This window comes from Oxyura jamaicensis, chromosome 3, assembly GCF_011077185.1.
Source record: "Oxyura jamaicensis isolate SHBP4307 breed ruddy duck chromosome 3, BPBGC_Ojam_1.0, whole genome shotgun sequence".
In the NCBI taxonomy this organism is placed as follows: Eukaryota; Metazoa; Chordata; class Aves; order Anseriformes; family Anatidae; genus Oxyura; species Oxyura jamaicensis.
In genome coordinates this window covers 1,258,204-1,273,233 of record NC_048895.1, presented here as the reverse complement: position 1 = coordinate 1,273,233, position 15,030 = coordinate 1,258,204, and the positions used below count along the sequence as shown (strand labels likewise).

The 15,030-nt window shown below is 48.7% G+C and overlaps 2 protein-coding genes across 3 annotated transcripts; one reads left to right on the top strand and one right to left on the bottom strand.

The window, feature by feature from the left end:
• Positions 1–356: 356 nt before the first annotated feature.
• On the bottom strand, positions 357–1,007 carry MTLN (mitoregulin). The gene has a single exon (XM_035322477.1). The coding sequence runs from the start codon at positions 939–941 to the stop codon at positions 765–767; it is 177 nt and encodes a 58-aa protein (XP_035178368.1). The 5' UTR covers positions 942–1,007; the 3' UTR covers positions 357–764.
• On the top strand, positions 961–14,848 carry LOC118164754 (two pore calcium channel protein 1-like). 2 transcript variants are annotated; one of them, XM_035322475.1, is made up of 19 exons: positions 961–1,097; positions 1,209–1,291; positions 2,598–2,712; positions 3,337–3,465; positions 3,709–3,825; positions 4,916–5,034; positions 5,207–5,308; positions 6,582–6,708; positions 7,674–7,875; positions 8,411–8,555; positions 10,178–10,363; positions 10,801–10,865; positions 11,121–11,208; positions 11,468–11,537; positions 12,115–12,334; positions 12,595–12,685; positions 12,986–13,099; positions 13,476–13,594; positions 14,345–14,848. In XM_035322475.1, exons 1-19 carry the CDS (start codon positions 1,077–1,079, stop codon positions 14,488–14,490), a joined length of 2,259 nt encoding a protein of 752 aa, XP_035178366.1. In that variant the 5' UTR covers positions 961–1,076; the 3' UTR covers positions 14,491–14,848. The 2 variants fall into 2 exon arrangements, with proteins under 2 accessions (XP_035178366.1, XP_035178367.1); XM_035322476.1 differs by lacking the exons at positions 961–1,097; positions 1,209–1,291 and adding an exon at positions 1,806–1,891.
• Positions 14,849–15,030: the final 182 nt, after the last annotated feature.

The following is a 15,030-nucleotide window of genomic DNA, read 5'->3' as shown; positions in this document are numbered from 1 at the left end:
AGCCACAGCGGCCCTGGGCAGCCGGCGCCAGGCCTCGCCGCCCTGAGTGAAGGATTTCCTCCTCCCGTCTGGGCTGAACCTCCCCCTTGCACTTCAAGACCTTTCCCCCTTGTCCCGTCGCTCCCTACCCGCACAACGAGCCCTTGCCAGCCCCCATTGGGCCCTGGCAGGCCGCACCGAGGAACCCCCGAGCCTTGTCTTGCGGGCTGCGCAGCCCCAGCTCCCTCGGCCTCCCCCACGGGAGAGGTGCTCATGCGTGTTCTCTCACAGCGAGAGCTGGCGTTTGGCGCGAGCATCCTTACAGCACGTTTCGGCACACGAGAGCAATAAACGCACCTAGGAAGCACCACACCAAGTTATTTTCTCAACGATTTATCAGCAGCTCTTGTACAGGGCAGAGCAGCGTGCGCCAGCCGCAGGCTTGGAAGGCGCGAAGCAAGACAAGCGCCGACAGCGCTGAGACACGGCGCTACGCGCGGTGCCATCGCCCCTCACGGATCTCCCCTCGGCGTTATTCCCTCCGACCAGTCCGTCGCAGCGAAGGCCCCTTCCCGGCTGCCAGTGCCGGCGCCCCGCAGCCCTCTCCATCTCCGCCAGCTCCAACGCGACCGCCGCGAGTCCTCCGGGTCCTTTTGTCGCCGCTTCTCCGCCGCAGAGCCCAGCCCCGGCCCGCAGCGAGGCGATGCCGTCTCACGAAGCAGAGCCGCGTTCGCCGCCGCGATCACGCCGGGACGACGGGTCCGGCCCCGGCCTCCAGCCCCGGCTCAGGCCGCCTCCAGCTGCTCCCGGGCAGCGTCGAGGCGGCGCTGGAGGCGCTGCTGGCGCCAGCGGAGGAAGCGGCGCCGGGCCCGGCCGGCCTGCCAGCCCACCAGCACGCCGGCGGCGAAGGCTGCCAGCAGCGCCCAGCGCACGACCCGCGGCCGCAGCGCCTCCGGGCCCATGGGCGCTGAGGGGACGGAGAGAGGCTGGGGGCGGCCCCGGCTCCTCCTTCTTCTCCTTCTCCTCCTCCCGCTTCCGCCGGCGGGGCGGTGCCGTTAAAAGCGGCGGGGCCGTCGGGGGTCAGCGTTTTCCTCGCCATGGCCGAGGCTGCCTCAGAGGTGGCGGCTGGGGTCTCCCCGCTAGGGCTGCGGGGCGGTGAGGGGGGCTCTCCCTGCGGGTCCCTTTGGGCCTCCAGCACCCACCGACCTGTGCTTTTCCCCCTCCCACAGGAGCTCCTGCTGGCGGCAGCGTTCGTCTCCGATGCGCAGTACAACAGAAATATTCCCTTCAAGACCTCCCCGGAGGCGGTCAGGTAAGGGCAGTCCGAGGTGGGATGGGGGAGCAGGCCCCAGAAGGTCTGAGGGGTGGTGTCTGGGCTGCCCCACAGCTCTGGGGCTGGGCACTGGGAAGTCAGGCTGGGTGGGATACAACGAACTGGAGTCAGGCTGAAACGTGTGTTAAGTGCAGCTCAATGTGTCTTATCCTAAGGATGAGGAGGAAAACAAAATCTTTCTTTTGCTTGAGTTAAAAGCAAAACACTGTACAAAGCACTGCAGCTTCAGTCTTCAGAGATAATGAGAATGGGAAGCCCAGCCCTCACTTGCGTGTGGGGAATGCCACAGGGTTGCTGTATGGGGTGTAAGCGGTGGGGTTTTGGTAGCAGGGTGGCCTGGGTGGGAGAAGAGCCCTGTGCCAAGTGGCTTGGCAATGTGCAACAGCAACATCAACCTGCTGCATGCCTGTGGTGTCTCTGCTTGGTTGTTTCTCATCAAGGGCGGTGGCTGCTTGGCGCAGAAGTAATTAAAAGCTTGTTAATTGGCAATTAAGTGAATAAAGCTCTCTAAGTCAAGACTATTTTGCCTGCAGCAGTGGCTCTCTTCTCTTTGAGCTGCTGGTTCAATTTCATTCAGAGGTGACTTTTCCTTCAGGCTTGCACTACTCTAGGCAGATTTTGTGTGTAAAACTAAGGGAAAGCTGCCAGTACAGAAGGGAAAAGTGCTACAACAGACTGCCCACAATAAGTGTGAGCATTAATGACTCCTGTAGTCCTCCACACAAAACCTGTCCCTTTTACTTTGTTCTTTTGTCTTAGTCAATGAAGCTTCTGGAGTTCTCATACTGTCCAAGTATGTTAATTACTTTACAAGGTGATGTTTTGATGTTATCTTTAAGGATGTCATCCATATCATCACTTGCCCTGTAGCTTTTATCTGAGGTGATTACTAGGCAGATTTGGCAATGTTGGCAGCACTTATGTTAGCAGAGAAACTGTATGCTCTCTCTGTAGATCTGCTCTGCATCTACTTGAAGGAGCCCCTGTTGTATAGTGTTGTGTGGAGCCTCCTGTGGGAAACTTAGAGCTGGATGTGTTCATGGTTAATGCTAGCATTCACCAGAGGCTTTATTGCTGAAGGGGACAATACTTTTTGACTTATGTATAAAAAAAAAAAGGCTTACTCTGTCAAAAACTTCTAAACAATTCCCTGTTCTACACATGCTACTACTACCCTTCATGACTGTTTGGGAAATTTCTGCTGCTCTTCCAAGATGCATTTGCTAAGCTCATGGGTATGTGCACTGGAGCTTTTGCTTATGGTGCCACTGCCTTCTTTCTACAGGCTTTATTATCTCTATAACCACTGGATTATGCGAACAGCCACCTACTTCTTCATCTTTCTCAACCTGTCCCTTGCAGTGTTTGAAGAACCTGCTGTGTATCCTCTCCCTTTCCTGGTGAGTTTCCAGACAGCGTAGAAGCAATAATGCAGCTACTGTTGTGTTGCTCGGCAGAGCCAGCAAGGGTTTCTTGCTTGAAACAAGTTGTCAAGGGGTCAGGAGTTGATGACTGCTCATCATTCTGTTAATACTATTGATGTGCTGGATCCAAAAAAAAAAAAAGGCCTAGAAACTAGGCAGGGACTGTGGCAGTCATCATAGACATTGGCAATTGCTGGTGTGACTGCAGGCAAAGTCATGTTGCTTTTCTGCATCTTGGAGAGTAGTACCAGCCTTCTAAGTGACCCAGGTGGAGTTCTTGCATCTTGCAGCAGAAGTGGAGTGTTGCAGGAAAAAAAAAAAGGCAGTCCTAAGGGCAGCCTTTATTTGTTCCACACTGGCTGTGCTCCTTGAGTCCGAACTTAATACAAATCCACTGGCTTTAACTTGCATGTAGCAGGAAACTTCACAAAAAGTATTGCTTAGTGTTGCATATGTGAGCCTGTAGAACAGCCAGCAGCAAAACCCACTGAAAAAAGTCTTGTATTGACTTTTTTTTCTTTCCATGAGCATCTTTATCTGTGTGAAGATGGCTAGCACTGTTTTTGGTTGTCCTGACCTGGGTCCCTTCTCTCTGTGCAGGCCACTTCTTTGGTTGAGGTGTTGTGCCTTCTGGTGTTCTTTGGCCGATTGACACACTTTGCAAAAATCACCCCTCGCAATGTATTTTGGAAGGATACCAAGAACATCTGCATCATGGTTGCAATCCTGGTGAGTTAGGTCTAGGGAGCCATGAGGGTTGGGTGGGTGATGTAGAGTTGTTTTTTGCTTCTGTTGCTTTCTTGGGGTCTGATGCACCAAGGCTTTTCAAGAGCCATGGCTAAATCAACCAGCAGCTCAGCCTGTTCCCACAAACCTGTTGTGTGCATGTATCCTGTACCAGCTAAACCAATTGTCTTTCATCTAGATGCACTTCCAGCATTGTTTCTGTGAATTTGCCTCTTTCTTCTGCAGCTATCTCTGACTGACTTGGCCATATATGGGGCCCTCAGGATGTACAACATAAAGAGCATTCGATGGTCAAGAATTGCAAGGCCCATCTTCCTGATCAACTTTGCAGAGAGTCGCCAGGTAAGGAGTGGGTCTGGTGGGAGGAATTCCTACTCTTAGACAGCCTGCTGCTTTCTGAGATCCAGGGGATTTAGTAGAATGTTCTGGGGGCAGAGGTGGCAGAACTTAAACTCTTTTGAGTGAGTTCCTCTCAGAGGTGGCCTCGAGCAAGAATGTGAGATGGGAAAAAAAGGGTCTGTTCACAGTGATGCAGCTCGAGTGTAGTGCAAAGTACCACAAGGCTTCTTGTACATGTGGACTGGGTCACTTATAGTGAGGGCTCTGCACAGACTTGAGACTGAAAGGAGAGCTTCTTGCCATATGTGGTGATGTCATGATTTAGGGGAAATTGTACTTAATAAAGAGCAACACTGCACTGAGAAGGAATAAACTTTCTTTTAAGATCAGTCCACAGGCTAGGATTCATCCAACCTGTATGGAAAAGTCTCTGCTTGCAAGCAGTTAGATCCTGTTCTCTGGAGGAATGAACATGAGCAGCACTGTGGACAGGAACTGTTTCTCCCTGAGTCTGGGGCTAGCTTGCTTTTATTTCTAGAAGTTATGTAGGCAAACAAGCACAAGTCTTGTGCTGTTCTCAAAACTGAACTTGTAGTTCAGATGGATGGTTTGGACTCTGATCCCTCCTGTCACAGGGGGATCTTTGCCCTGCTGCCTGAGACCACTCTGGTCCTGACTTGCAAATAAATAAACTACTGTGGTGTGAGGCCTGCTGGAGGGAGCAGTTGAACTCTCAGTCTTAGAGCATGTTTGGTAGCCTGGGGTGGCAGACTCTTGTCCCTGACCAGTGCCTTGGAGCAAGAGCTCTTCAACAGTGCCACGGGGTCCCCTGTCCCCTGCTAGCTGAGTTCAAATGTGAACTCCAGTTTGTGAACTGGGGAAATGAGGAGGAAAGCCCCTAGTAATCCTGCTGCAGGTTTTAGGAGAACAGAGCTGGCACATCTGGGGCAGAATCTGTCCTGCCAGGCAACAAAGAAAACCTGTGACCTACTGTGCTTGCCTGTCCCTGCATAGGTGTTACATTCTGATGTGATGGTGAGGGGGGAAAAATGGGTGCTGCTTTGCCTCTAAACACTTCCCTTCTCCCTGACAGATTCGGAGAGCCTTCCGCAGCATCCGCAATACGTTACCAGAGATCACTTATGTCTTCTTGCTCTTCATGTTTAGCCTTCTCATGTTCTCCCTCATGGCCTTGAAGCTGTTTGGTGAGAGGTGTGAATACTTTTATTTTGTTCAGAGCTGGGTGGGAAGAATGGGTGTGGTCCTCTTGAGCAGGAGGGGATCTGGCAACTCCAATTGATTACTCGGTAAATAGAAATACTTGTAGCTCCTGCAGTGGGATTTGTGATCTGTGCTTAACTTCAGGTTGTTGTTTTCCTCCTAGGAACCTCCAGACAGCAGAAGGCTTGCCGTATTTCAGAAACTACCTAGAAATTGTGTTTGACCTCTATGTGCTGGTAACAACAGCAAACAGCCCGGATGTCATGTATGTATGCTCTGCTTGCAATCTTTGTGAGCCCTGCTGTCCTGTTCCTAGTGGTGGAAAAACTAAGACTGTAAAGCACCATGTAGAGCTGTGATCAGTGTCCACAAGAGCTGTTGTCAATTACTGTGCTCATCTGTGGGGAGGAAGGGAGAAGTCTTCTGTGCCTTTCTTTCACCTGTGGAAAAACTCTTCTGGTTCTGCTGTCATACTCTTCTCAGCTTCTTATCCCTCTGGCACCAGGTAGCCAAGAAGGCTCTTGATAAAACAGCGAAGCCTGAGCACTTAATCTGCTTGCTTAATATTGTGAACATTGTCTTTTGTGCATCCTGTCAGTGTCTCTGGTTAGAACAGTACTGTGTTTTGCACGTCAAGGGCTTTCAGCATGGCAACAGGGCTTTGATTTTTCCAGTCTGCAGAGATCTCATGAATTGTTAGCCCTCTGTTTTATAAATATCCTCTGAACCAGAATCTGAGTCTGGGAGGACCCTTCAGAAAAGGTGAATTGAAAGTAATGCCTTCCAAAAGAACCAGTAGCTGATCAAAGCTTAAACCTGAGGGACAAGTGCCCCAGCTCTTTGATTAAAGTCTTTTTCTAAAAAGAAGCATGCTGTAGTGATGGTATGACTCTTCTCTCTCAATATTTGTAGGGATGTGTGTGCAGACTTCAACTTGTACAGCTGTGTTAAACTTGCAGGAGGCCTGGGTTTTTGATCCTCATTTGTTCTAACTGGGTTCCCATTGCAGTCTGTACTGTGAAGGAGCCATCAGGAAAGATGGGGTTGGGGGTGGAGTGGGACACACTTATGTGCTGGAGATGTACTGAACAGAACAGGGCTGTTAAGGGGAACCACAGGTATTCAAATACCAAAACATGTGGCCCTCCTGGAGTAAGCAGAAGAGAAGCTCTGAATGCAATGAAGGCCCCTGATGCCAGTAACTCACCAGCTTATGACTGAGATCTCACACCTCAAGACTCTTTACTTTTAAACTTATCCATATTGACAGAGGCTTAAACTCTGCTTTCTTTTCTGCATCCCTTCAAACAGGGACTGATTCCACGTGGGATGCAGACCTAGTGGAAGAAGTGTTTTCTTTAACTCAATGCAGTGTTTGGGTTTTTTTTCCACCCCCCCCCCCCCCCCCCCCCAGCTGGGTGTTATCGGGCAAGTTTGATTTTGCTCTCCAAAACAGCATTTCCAAAAATCATCTGAAAGATGTCTCTCTTATTGTCCTGTTTGTCTGCTCAGCAAGTAATAATCTCTCTCTCCTCTAGGATGCCAGCATTTGACTTCAGCTCATGGTATGCCCTTTTCTTCATTGCCTTTGTCATTGTCAACACTTACATCTTCATGTCGCTCTTCCTGGCTGTTGTGTATAACAACTACAAAAAACACCTGAAGGTAATGTGTGGAGGGGTGAATTGTGATTGGCAATTGCCTGCTGTTTTATATAATCTTGCATAGAGGCATGAACAGCTTCCAGCCTGTATTGATGCTCTGTAAATGAAAATCACAAGTTTTCCTCTCCATATCATGAGTATTACTGCAAGTTCTAATATTTAACAATGAAACAAGCAATGCTGGTGTATCTCCAATAAGTTGCAACAGGTAGGAAGCATGTGTTATTGGTTTTTATAGGAGTAGCTGTAGAAAAAATGTTGCTTCTATGCAGTAGACTGCTTTCAGTTGGCTTTAAATGCACAGCATGCTTTTTGTGCCACTACATTTGCTCTTAAAGCAAGGGAGGTTGAAGTAAATTAGAACTTTATTCTTCTACAGTAACTGAGCAGGTGCAGTCTGGTACTTGCAATGAAAGGGTGAGAGGTAAAATTTCCTGGGTGCTCTTCTGAGGGGATTGGATCTCCTTCACAGGAAGCAGTCTTCTAGGTCTTCCCAGAGGCTACAGTGCCCCAAGGGTATGAGGTTCTTTAGCCTGCTTATGATCATATGCAGAAGAGGATCTCAGTCCGTAATGTCACAGCATTGACTTAGGATGGCAGGCATGTGTGGACACGTCCTCCCTGCTTCTGTGACCTGCAGGCCTGCAGATCCTGTGGTTTTTGATAGACACCCTCCCCCCATCTCCTTCCTGTTAGATACTGTCCTTTGTCTTCCCTTCTGTTTTTCAATGCATCTCCCAGTAGCAAGCAATCTAGTGATCCCTTCAGAGTGCTGTGTGGAAGGCTTGTGGTTGCCTCTTAAAGAGCATTTCTCATCACCCCATTGACTGTGCTGTGCCTAGCATCCAGCATCACCCTGAATTTGTTCCTCTGAGTCTCTTACATCCTTGTACCAGGGAAATAATTTTCTTAATAAAGAAGGGGGCAGGGTGACTGCAGCTGCCTGAATGGTGACATTCTCTCTAGAATGAGATCCGTAAGCTTGCTTACATGAAGCACCGCAAGATGATAGAGGCCTTCAACCTTCTGAAAGAAGAGGAGGGAGCACAGCCTGTGGTTAGAGAAGCCCGGTGGAAGCAGCTTGTCAAGCTGGTGGCTCCTGATATCAGCAACTCCCACCGAGAGTTGCTCCTACGCATCTCAGATGATGAGCAGAAGGGTTTCATAGGTGAGCAGTGGGGCCTGCTGTATTCAGGGACTGGGAAGGAGCCTGGGGTCAGGAGCCTGCTGATTTAAGGGTTCTGGCTCTAGACTTAAGGTGTGTAATGGTCCAAGAGGGACTCTAGTCCCCTCTTCCTGCTTTCCTCTCCAGATTACTCAAGCCCTGAAAGGCTGGTCTTTCTGCCTGTGTTGTATCCTGTGGGCAGCTCTTCATGGCCGCTTGAGATCAGGCCAAGCTCACTATGGAGAAGGGTGCCTCCTGTTCTCAGCACAGGATGAATATATCCTCCCTTTTTATCGGATTCATCCAAGCAATGTGACTTCCCACACATTCCTCTGGAGTCTGTTTCTGCTAGAGACAGAATATTGGGAGAGATGGGTCAGTCTCATGCTAGATTGTGTCCACAGTGATTGTTAAAGGTTTGTGCTGGCTGCTGGCCTTGCTTTGACCAATTGCTGTAACTTAAGTGGATGTAGGTTTGCCAGACACTGCCTTTGTCTGATGACAGAGGACTGATACGTAGTGCTGTCCTTTACTGCAGATAAGAAGTCCTTTGTACAGCTGGCAGATCTCCTCAACATCCAGGTGATTACACTGAAAATACGCAGCCATCCGCTGGGACAATGGATGCCTCGTGTATATAAGTCAGCAGTGAGTCAATTCCTGCGCAGTATGGTTAGGCACAGGTAAGCCTGGACTGGTGGAGCAAGCAGCTCCTCACAGGTGAAACAGTAGTGGTGTTGCAAGTAAATGTTTGTCTGGGTGTCCTGCTGAGAAGTGTAAACTGTATTCAAACAGTGGGGGTTCTGTGTTCAGAAATGTTCTGTGGACCAGCTGCTCTTAGTCTACTCTCACTGGTCTGGAGAAAGTAGACTGGCTATTGGTGAGTTCAGAACTCTTGCAGTCCTACTTGTTCAGGCCTTTTATAGGTGCTGAGTGTAAATAGTTCTTACTGAAAGCAAGAAGTGTTTTATGGCCTGCCTCGAAGGACCAGACTAAATGCTTCACTTAAAGGTGATGATCTTATGTCAGTAGTCTCTGCAAAGTTGCATTGTATTGTTTCATCAGCTCTTACTAAGCTGTTACTACAAAGTGCTAGTGCTCTGCTTCATGTTTGAGTCTTCCCAGAATTGCAGAATTTCTGAAGTTGGAAGGGACTTCTAAAGATGATCAGGTGTAACCTCCCTGCTCAAAGCAGGATCTACTAGAGTAGGTTACTCAGGGCTCTGAGTTGGGTTTTGGGTATCTGCAAGGATAGAAACTCCACAACCTCTCTGCAGCCTGTTCCAGTGTTTCTGGACATCCTCAGTTTAAAAAAAAAAAAGGAAGGAAAAGCTTTTTGTTTAAATGGAATTTCCTGTATTTCAACTTGTGCCCATTGCTTCTTGTGCTTTCACTGGATACCACTGAGGAGAGTCTGGCTCCATCTTCTCTACACCCTCCCATCAGGTATTTATATGCACTGAGATTCCCCTAGTCTTTCTCCCCTTCAGGTTGAACATTCCCAGCTCTGTCAGTATCTTGTCAGATCACCTTATCCTTTAATCATTTTAGCAGCCTTTTACTGCACTAGCTCCAGTATGTTCCAGTCTTTCACACTGGAAAGCCCAAATCTGTCCACAGTGCTCTAAATGTGGCCTCCTCAGCCCTAAGGGGGGAGGAAATCGCTTCCCTTGACCTGTCTGCAGCATTTCTGTAAGGTAACCCAGGGTGCTGTTGGCCACTGCTCCCACCAGGGTGCATTGCTAGCCCATGTTCAGTTCATCAACCAAGACACTCCCCTGCATCACCACCACCTGGGTTCTCTGCAGAGCTGCTTTTCAGATGATGGATCCCCAGCCTGCACTAGCGCCTGAAGTTGTTCCTCCCCAGAAACAGAACTTGTCATTGACACTTGAACACGATGAGATTGCCCTCTGTGCACTTCCCCAGCCTATCCAGGTCCCTCTGATTGCAGCACCCCTATTGTATCCCAGTTTTTTTCTAGACTTCTGTTTTACTTGTCCAGTCTTTGTTTGATAAATGTTGCTTGACTTGGTGGAAATTCAGTTGCAGTCAGTTTCTGAGAGCTTAACACTGGGAGTATTGACAGTGGTGTACCTTGAAGGCCTATGTTTTGTGTTGGATTTCAAGAACAAAGCTAGGCTCTGCAGTAACTTCCCTAAACTCTCAGGATCTGGGAGAGCTGATAGGTAAAGACTGCCTCCTCCCTCAGACACTACCATTTAGGTAATTCAGGAGTTCTTAGTTTCCTAACTCTTACCTTCTTGAGAGTGGTGAGTTGAATCATCTCTTTTTCTTTTTGCAGGGGATTTGTTTGGACTTATGATGCGATCATTTTAATAAATGCTATCTTCATTGCCCTGGATGAGGAAACCCCTTACATTTCTTATGCAGAATGGGTCTTCCTTGCTTTGTATATAATTGAGATACTCCTAAAAGTGTACACATACGAACCAAGGGTGTTCTTTGGCAAAAATCAATTCTGGAACTGGTGAGTGAGATGGGTGGTGGTGGCAAAAGTACTGTGAAGTATGGTGAGACCTCTGTCTCCAGCTTGTCAAGAAACGAAAGTCTGAGATGAGCTGCCTGAGACTAACTCATACCAGGGTATAGTTAAAACACTGGTGTGCATGAGAGGACAGCATGCTCTTTCCTGTCTCTGTCAGGAGAGGTGCTTTTCTCTCAGGTATCTCAGTCAAAGGTGACTGCAGTGTGCGATAGTAGTTAAGCAGGGGAAGGTTGTTTTTTACTAAACAATGAAGAAAAACAAAATCCTCCCATGCTGTAAATAATTTGAGATGAAGCAGGGCTATCTGGCTCAGATGAGAGGAAGAAGGGTTACTACTTTTATATGTAATGTGGCAGTTTAAGTGCCCGTTGTTTGTTCGTTGCCCACAAGTCTAACAGCGCTGCCTTCCCTCATGCTAGGTTTGATACCCTCATCATCTTTGCTGCCTTGACTGCAACGATACTCAATACCACCCTGAGATCGAGTAAGTGCGGCTTAAACAGCCTGCATGCATCTGGGAAACTCGGTGGTCTTGAGTTGTCTTTTGCTGTCATTTTGGGTTGGGTGGCTTTTTTGATAGGACAGTGATTTTTGTTCTGTAGGGTTTCTAAGAACTAACCCAGTGTCTTTTTTTTATGGATACCTGTTATGCCCTTATTAAACACAATAACTGTAACAAATGTAAGAACATGTCTTTACACTTACCTGCTCAGTTTTCAGAAGGCTTTTCTTTTTTCAGCTACGAAGTACAACAGCCAACAGATCCTGGACATTGTCTTCATATTAAGGGTCCTCAGGCTAATAAGGATTGTTGACAGCATTCAAAGGTAATGAACAGAATGGGGTAGGGATATGTTTGTGGGGCAAGCTGTATCAAAGGCCGGCTGAAACGCAGTGCTTTGGATTGACTGGCATTCAGAGGCCTTGTCCCAACTTGCCTGGGATGAGCCCAGCTGCTGCAACCTCTCTGCAGCAATAAATAAGGACAAGTGGGGAGTTCATGCTGGATGGGAGGCAGTGATAAGCAAGCATGGACTTTGAAAAAGCCTCCCCACAGCAGGTGTTATCATAAATCATTTGCTGTAGGTTCCGGGTCATCATGAACACGCTGATAAACATCGTACCGACCATGTTGACATTTGGTGGTCTGACTCTGGTAAGAAATCCTGGTATCTTAGCTCAACTTAGCTCAAAGCATTCCAGTTTTGCAGAAATGTGTGTTAAGTCTCTCGTGGTTTGCAAGAGGATAAATGCAGATCTCTGGATGGTAGGCGGCAGGCCTTTGAGAAACCATGTCCATTTGATGCTTGGTTTTGGCACGTGTAAACGTGTGCAAAAGAGTTGGGTTCCTGCTAGTTGCCAGGTCAGAGATCAGGGCATTTTTGTCCTCTATGTGGCAGCAAAGATGTCCTGTGCAGGCTAGACTACAGACACCATAAGAAATTGAACTATGATTTGGGCAAAAAGCTGAATAAGAACCTTGTTTCTCAAATCCCTTGAATAGGCTTTCCTACTATAATTTGAGAATGTTTCATTTCTGTGCATTTGGGCTGTAGTTCTTGGCTTATTTCTGCTTAGTAATTGGTCTTGAGGGGGTTGGATCTCTTAGACTCCATGCTGTTTCTCAGAAGCTTGCTGTGTCTGTAAAAACTGAAGAGCCTGCTGGAACTTCTAAACTTGCCATGGGGCTTACTGCTCACTGGTGAAGCAGGTGATGGCATTTCTCTTCCCAGGTTGTGTACTGTATATTTGCTATCATTGGAATGGAATTATTCCATGGGAAGATCCAGTTCTTCCCTGCGAATTCTAATGCCCCTTATGCTCTGGAATGTGGAAACCCAGCTCTCAAGGATTCTCTGTTTGCCCGTGGAAAGTACTGCAAGAATAACTTCAACAACTTTGCATCATCCTTCATTGTTCTGATGGAGCTCACTGTAGTCAACCAGTGGCATGATATCCTTTGTGGTGGAAGGGCCAAACCAGAGCTTGGTGAACTGTGTTCCCCCTCAACCCCAAGCCCCGTTCTTCTCCTTATTTTGAATGCACTCATGCACTTAGTGCCAGACAACAGAGCAATGCCCCCCCCAGTGTTTTTTTTTTCCTCTCTCCAGAATATCATTGCTGGAAATATTACCTGGCTTTCTTCCATTAGCACTACTGTACAGTAAGACAGCTTCTTCCTTTGGCGCTCTTACCCTTAACTCCCATTATACTCTTTGCCAATGGATTTGCCAATGTGACTGCTCAGCCTGCAAAACTTTATTTCATTGCCTTCCACATTGTGATGGTTATAATTATTGTCAAGTAAGTTTTTGGTTTTCTCTCCTCTATACTGGAATGAAAAGGGCCTCTGACCTCTGCCAGGGCAATGTTGATGGTCCCAGGGTCATGCACTGTGTGTTTCTCTGTGTCCAGTCTGTCTCTTGGAGAAGCCTCTTGCATCTATTCTTGTCTCTACTGGGTGCTGCTCTGGTGCTCTGGCTTACAGCAATGTCTGCTGGAGATGGGGTACCTGGAGCCTGCCTAACCAGATGGTAGTTGATTGCCGAAGAGAGAGATGCCAGTAGGGAAATGCTGCTATGTAATTCTGCTTATTTCTTTCAGCATCTTTGTGTCGTTCATCTTGGAAGCTTTCTTTGTGGAGTATTCCCTAGAGAAGAGTGAAGTAGAAACAGCCATTGAGCAGAAAATCCAGGAGCTGGGAATGGGAGTTCAAGAGTAAGCCCCCCTGAAGGGTAGTGCTGGATGTGGCTGACTTGGTGCATCTGATGAGGGCAGTGAGGCTGCGGGGAAAATGCTTCCTTCTGTCCCTAGGTGTGAGATGAGACTGCTATCCTCTTTCTCACAAAGTTCTTGCTAATCTGTCATGACCTTGGACTTGGTCTAGATGGTAGCAACAAATTACTCACCTTGAAGGTGAGAACTCGGTGAAGTAGCTGCCTTGCTGAGCTCTTCCAGCCCAGGGCTGTTGCCTGGGGGAAGGAGAGGTGCTGGAGGCTAACAGCATGACCAGGGAGCTAGCCCTGCCCAAGAGAATCCATTGCTGCTGTGCACGTGTGGGTCCATGGAGTAACTTCTGGTCCTTCTTGTGTAGGGAGGCGCTCCAGGATGAACAACTCCTTGATAACATGGAGAGTGCTGAGCATGACCTTGAGGGGGAAGTTGGAACGAAGACACAGCCTAGAGGGCTCGTGTTTAAAATTGCCTCCAAACGTAAGTGTAGCCCTACAGGCTCTTTCAGAGGTGGTGACTGCTGCCAGAGTGCCTGATCTCTTGCTTAAGAGGCCAAGGCTCTGAACTATCCCTGTTAGTAGCCCTGTCTGGGAAAGTTCTGAAGCACTTCTGCTTTCTTTGGGCCATAAAAGCAGCTAAAACACAGCTGGAGGTTTTTAGAGAACTGTGGACTCTCTAATGTTTGCTGTTCCTTACTCTGGCAGCAGCTTTTCTTCCTCGGTCCTTCATTGTACACTTTTCTTTAGTAGCCAGTCTGTGGAGACACTGCCTTGGTGGCTGAGGTCCTGCTGTTGCCAAGAAGCCTGTCTTCTACTTCTCCCCTTCCCGTGTGCCCTCTGCACGCCTGGCTTGGATCACGGGGTGACTATATGCTCCTTTCCTCTAGCTTAATGCCTGCTGCTTCTTTCCGTGGCTTTCTTGCTGTGCCATTGCAGCTCTCCAAGGCTGTGCTTCTCAGTGAGGCAGTTGATCAGGATCAGAAGTCTGAAGGACAGATGGAGTACATGTCCCTGCCCTTTAAAGTAAGGGTCTTACCCTTTACAAGTGCTTACACTGTTTAAAAGTAGATGGTACGAAATACCAGTAGATGTTAATTGAGGCATTTATTTTCTTACTGCTTTAGCATAAAACAAGGGGAGTAGGCTTTGAGTAAGATCTGTATTAAGGTGAATACGATTCTGCTGGAAAAATGGGAATAGATGCTTACAGTGACTCTTCTGCCACCTTCAGGGTACAGGACAGTTGATGCTCTGCTTCAGCGTATGTTTGAGGCAGAGATACCGCCTGAAGATGAAGGCCCTTCATTTGAGGAGATATTAAACTTGTCGCCTACTGCTGCCGGCCCCAGTCATCTCACTTCTGAGCGAGCTGTGTAACACCAGGTGTCTACGGCTGTTGACAAGGAGGAGCTGATCCTCAGCTGCTCGGCTCTCCAGCACCTTCTGCCTGGCTGCCTTCAGTCGCTGCGCTCACCTGCACGTGGGCCAGATTTAACAGCAGAAGGAGCAGCCGCTGCTGGACATGGTGTTGTCACGTAGAGGAGCTTTATCTCATGTAAAGTGCCCGACGGAGGCTGGGCACGTGCTATGGGGCTGCCTCTAGCCGTGCACGCCCAGTAGCAGCGCGGTATCAGCGTTATGGAATAGCTGTCTCTTGTAACTGGAACCCTGTATTGCACCACTCGTGTATGTGTGTCTGGACCAGTGTAAGCTCATTAAACAGCCCTCGGTTGCACGCTCCGCCTTGGCTCAGTGCTGATAGGCAATGGGGTGGGGGCGCCGGGCTTGGGGGGGGGCGAGGGGGGGGGCAGTTCCCGCCGGCGCCATGGGGAGGGGGCGTGGCCTAGGGGGGACGGAGCGAAAGGGGCCGCTCAGCGATTGGCGGGGGGGGACGGCCAATGGGGAGGCGGCGCGGCG

Excerpts from the sequence above, each read along its gene's own strand:
- MTLN (XM_035322477.1), bottom strand. The coding sequence starts at position 941 with ATGGGCCCGGAGGCGCTGCGGCCGCGGGTCGTGCGCTGGGCGCTGCTG.
- LOC118164754 (XM_035322475.1), top strand. The coding sequence starts at position 1,077 with ATGGCCGAGGCTGCCTCAGAG. Across the intron at positions 2,713-3,336 it reads TGTATCCTCTCCCTTTCCTG|GCCACTTCTTTGGTTGAGGT; the intron begins GTGAGTTTCCAG and ends CTCTCTGTGCAG. Across the intron at positions 5,309-6,581 it reads GCAAACAGCCCGGATGTCAT|GATGCCAGCATTTGACTTCA; the intron begins GTATGTATGCTC and ends TCTCTCCTCTAG.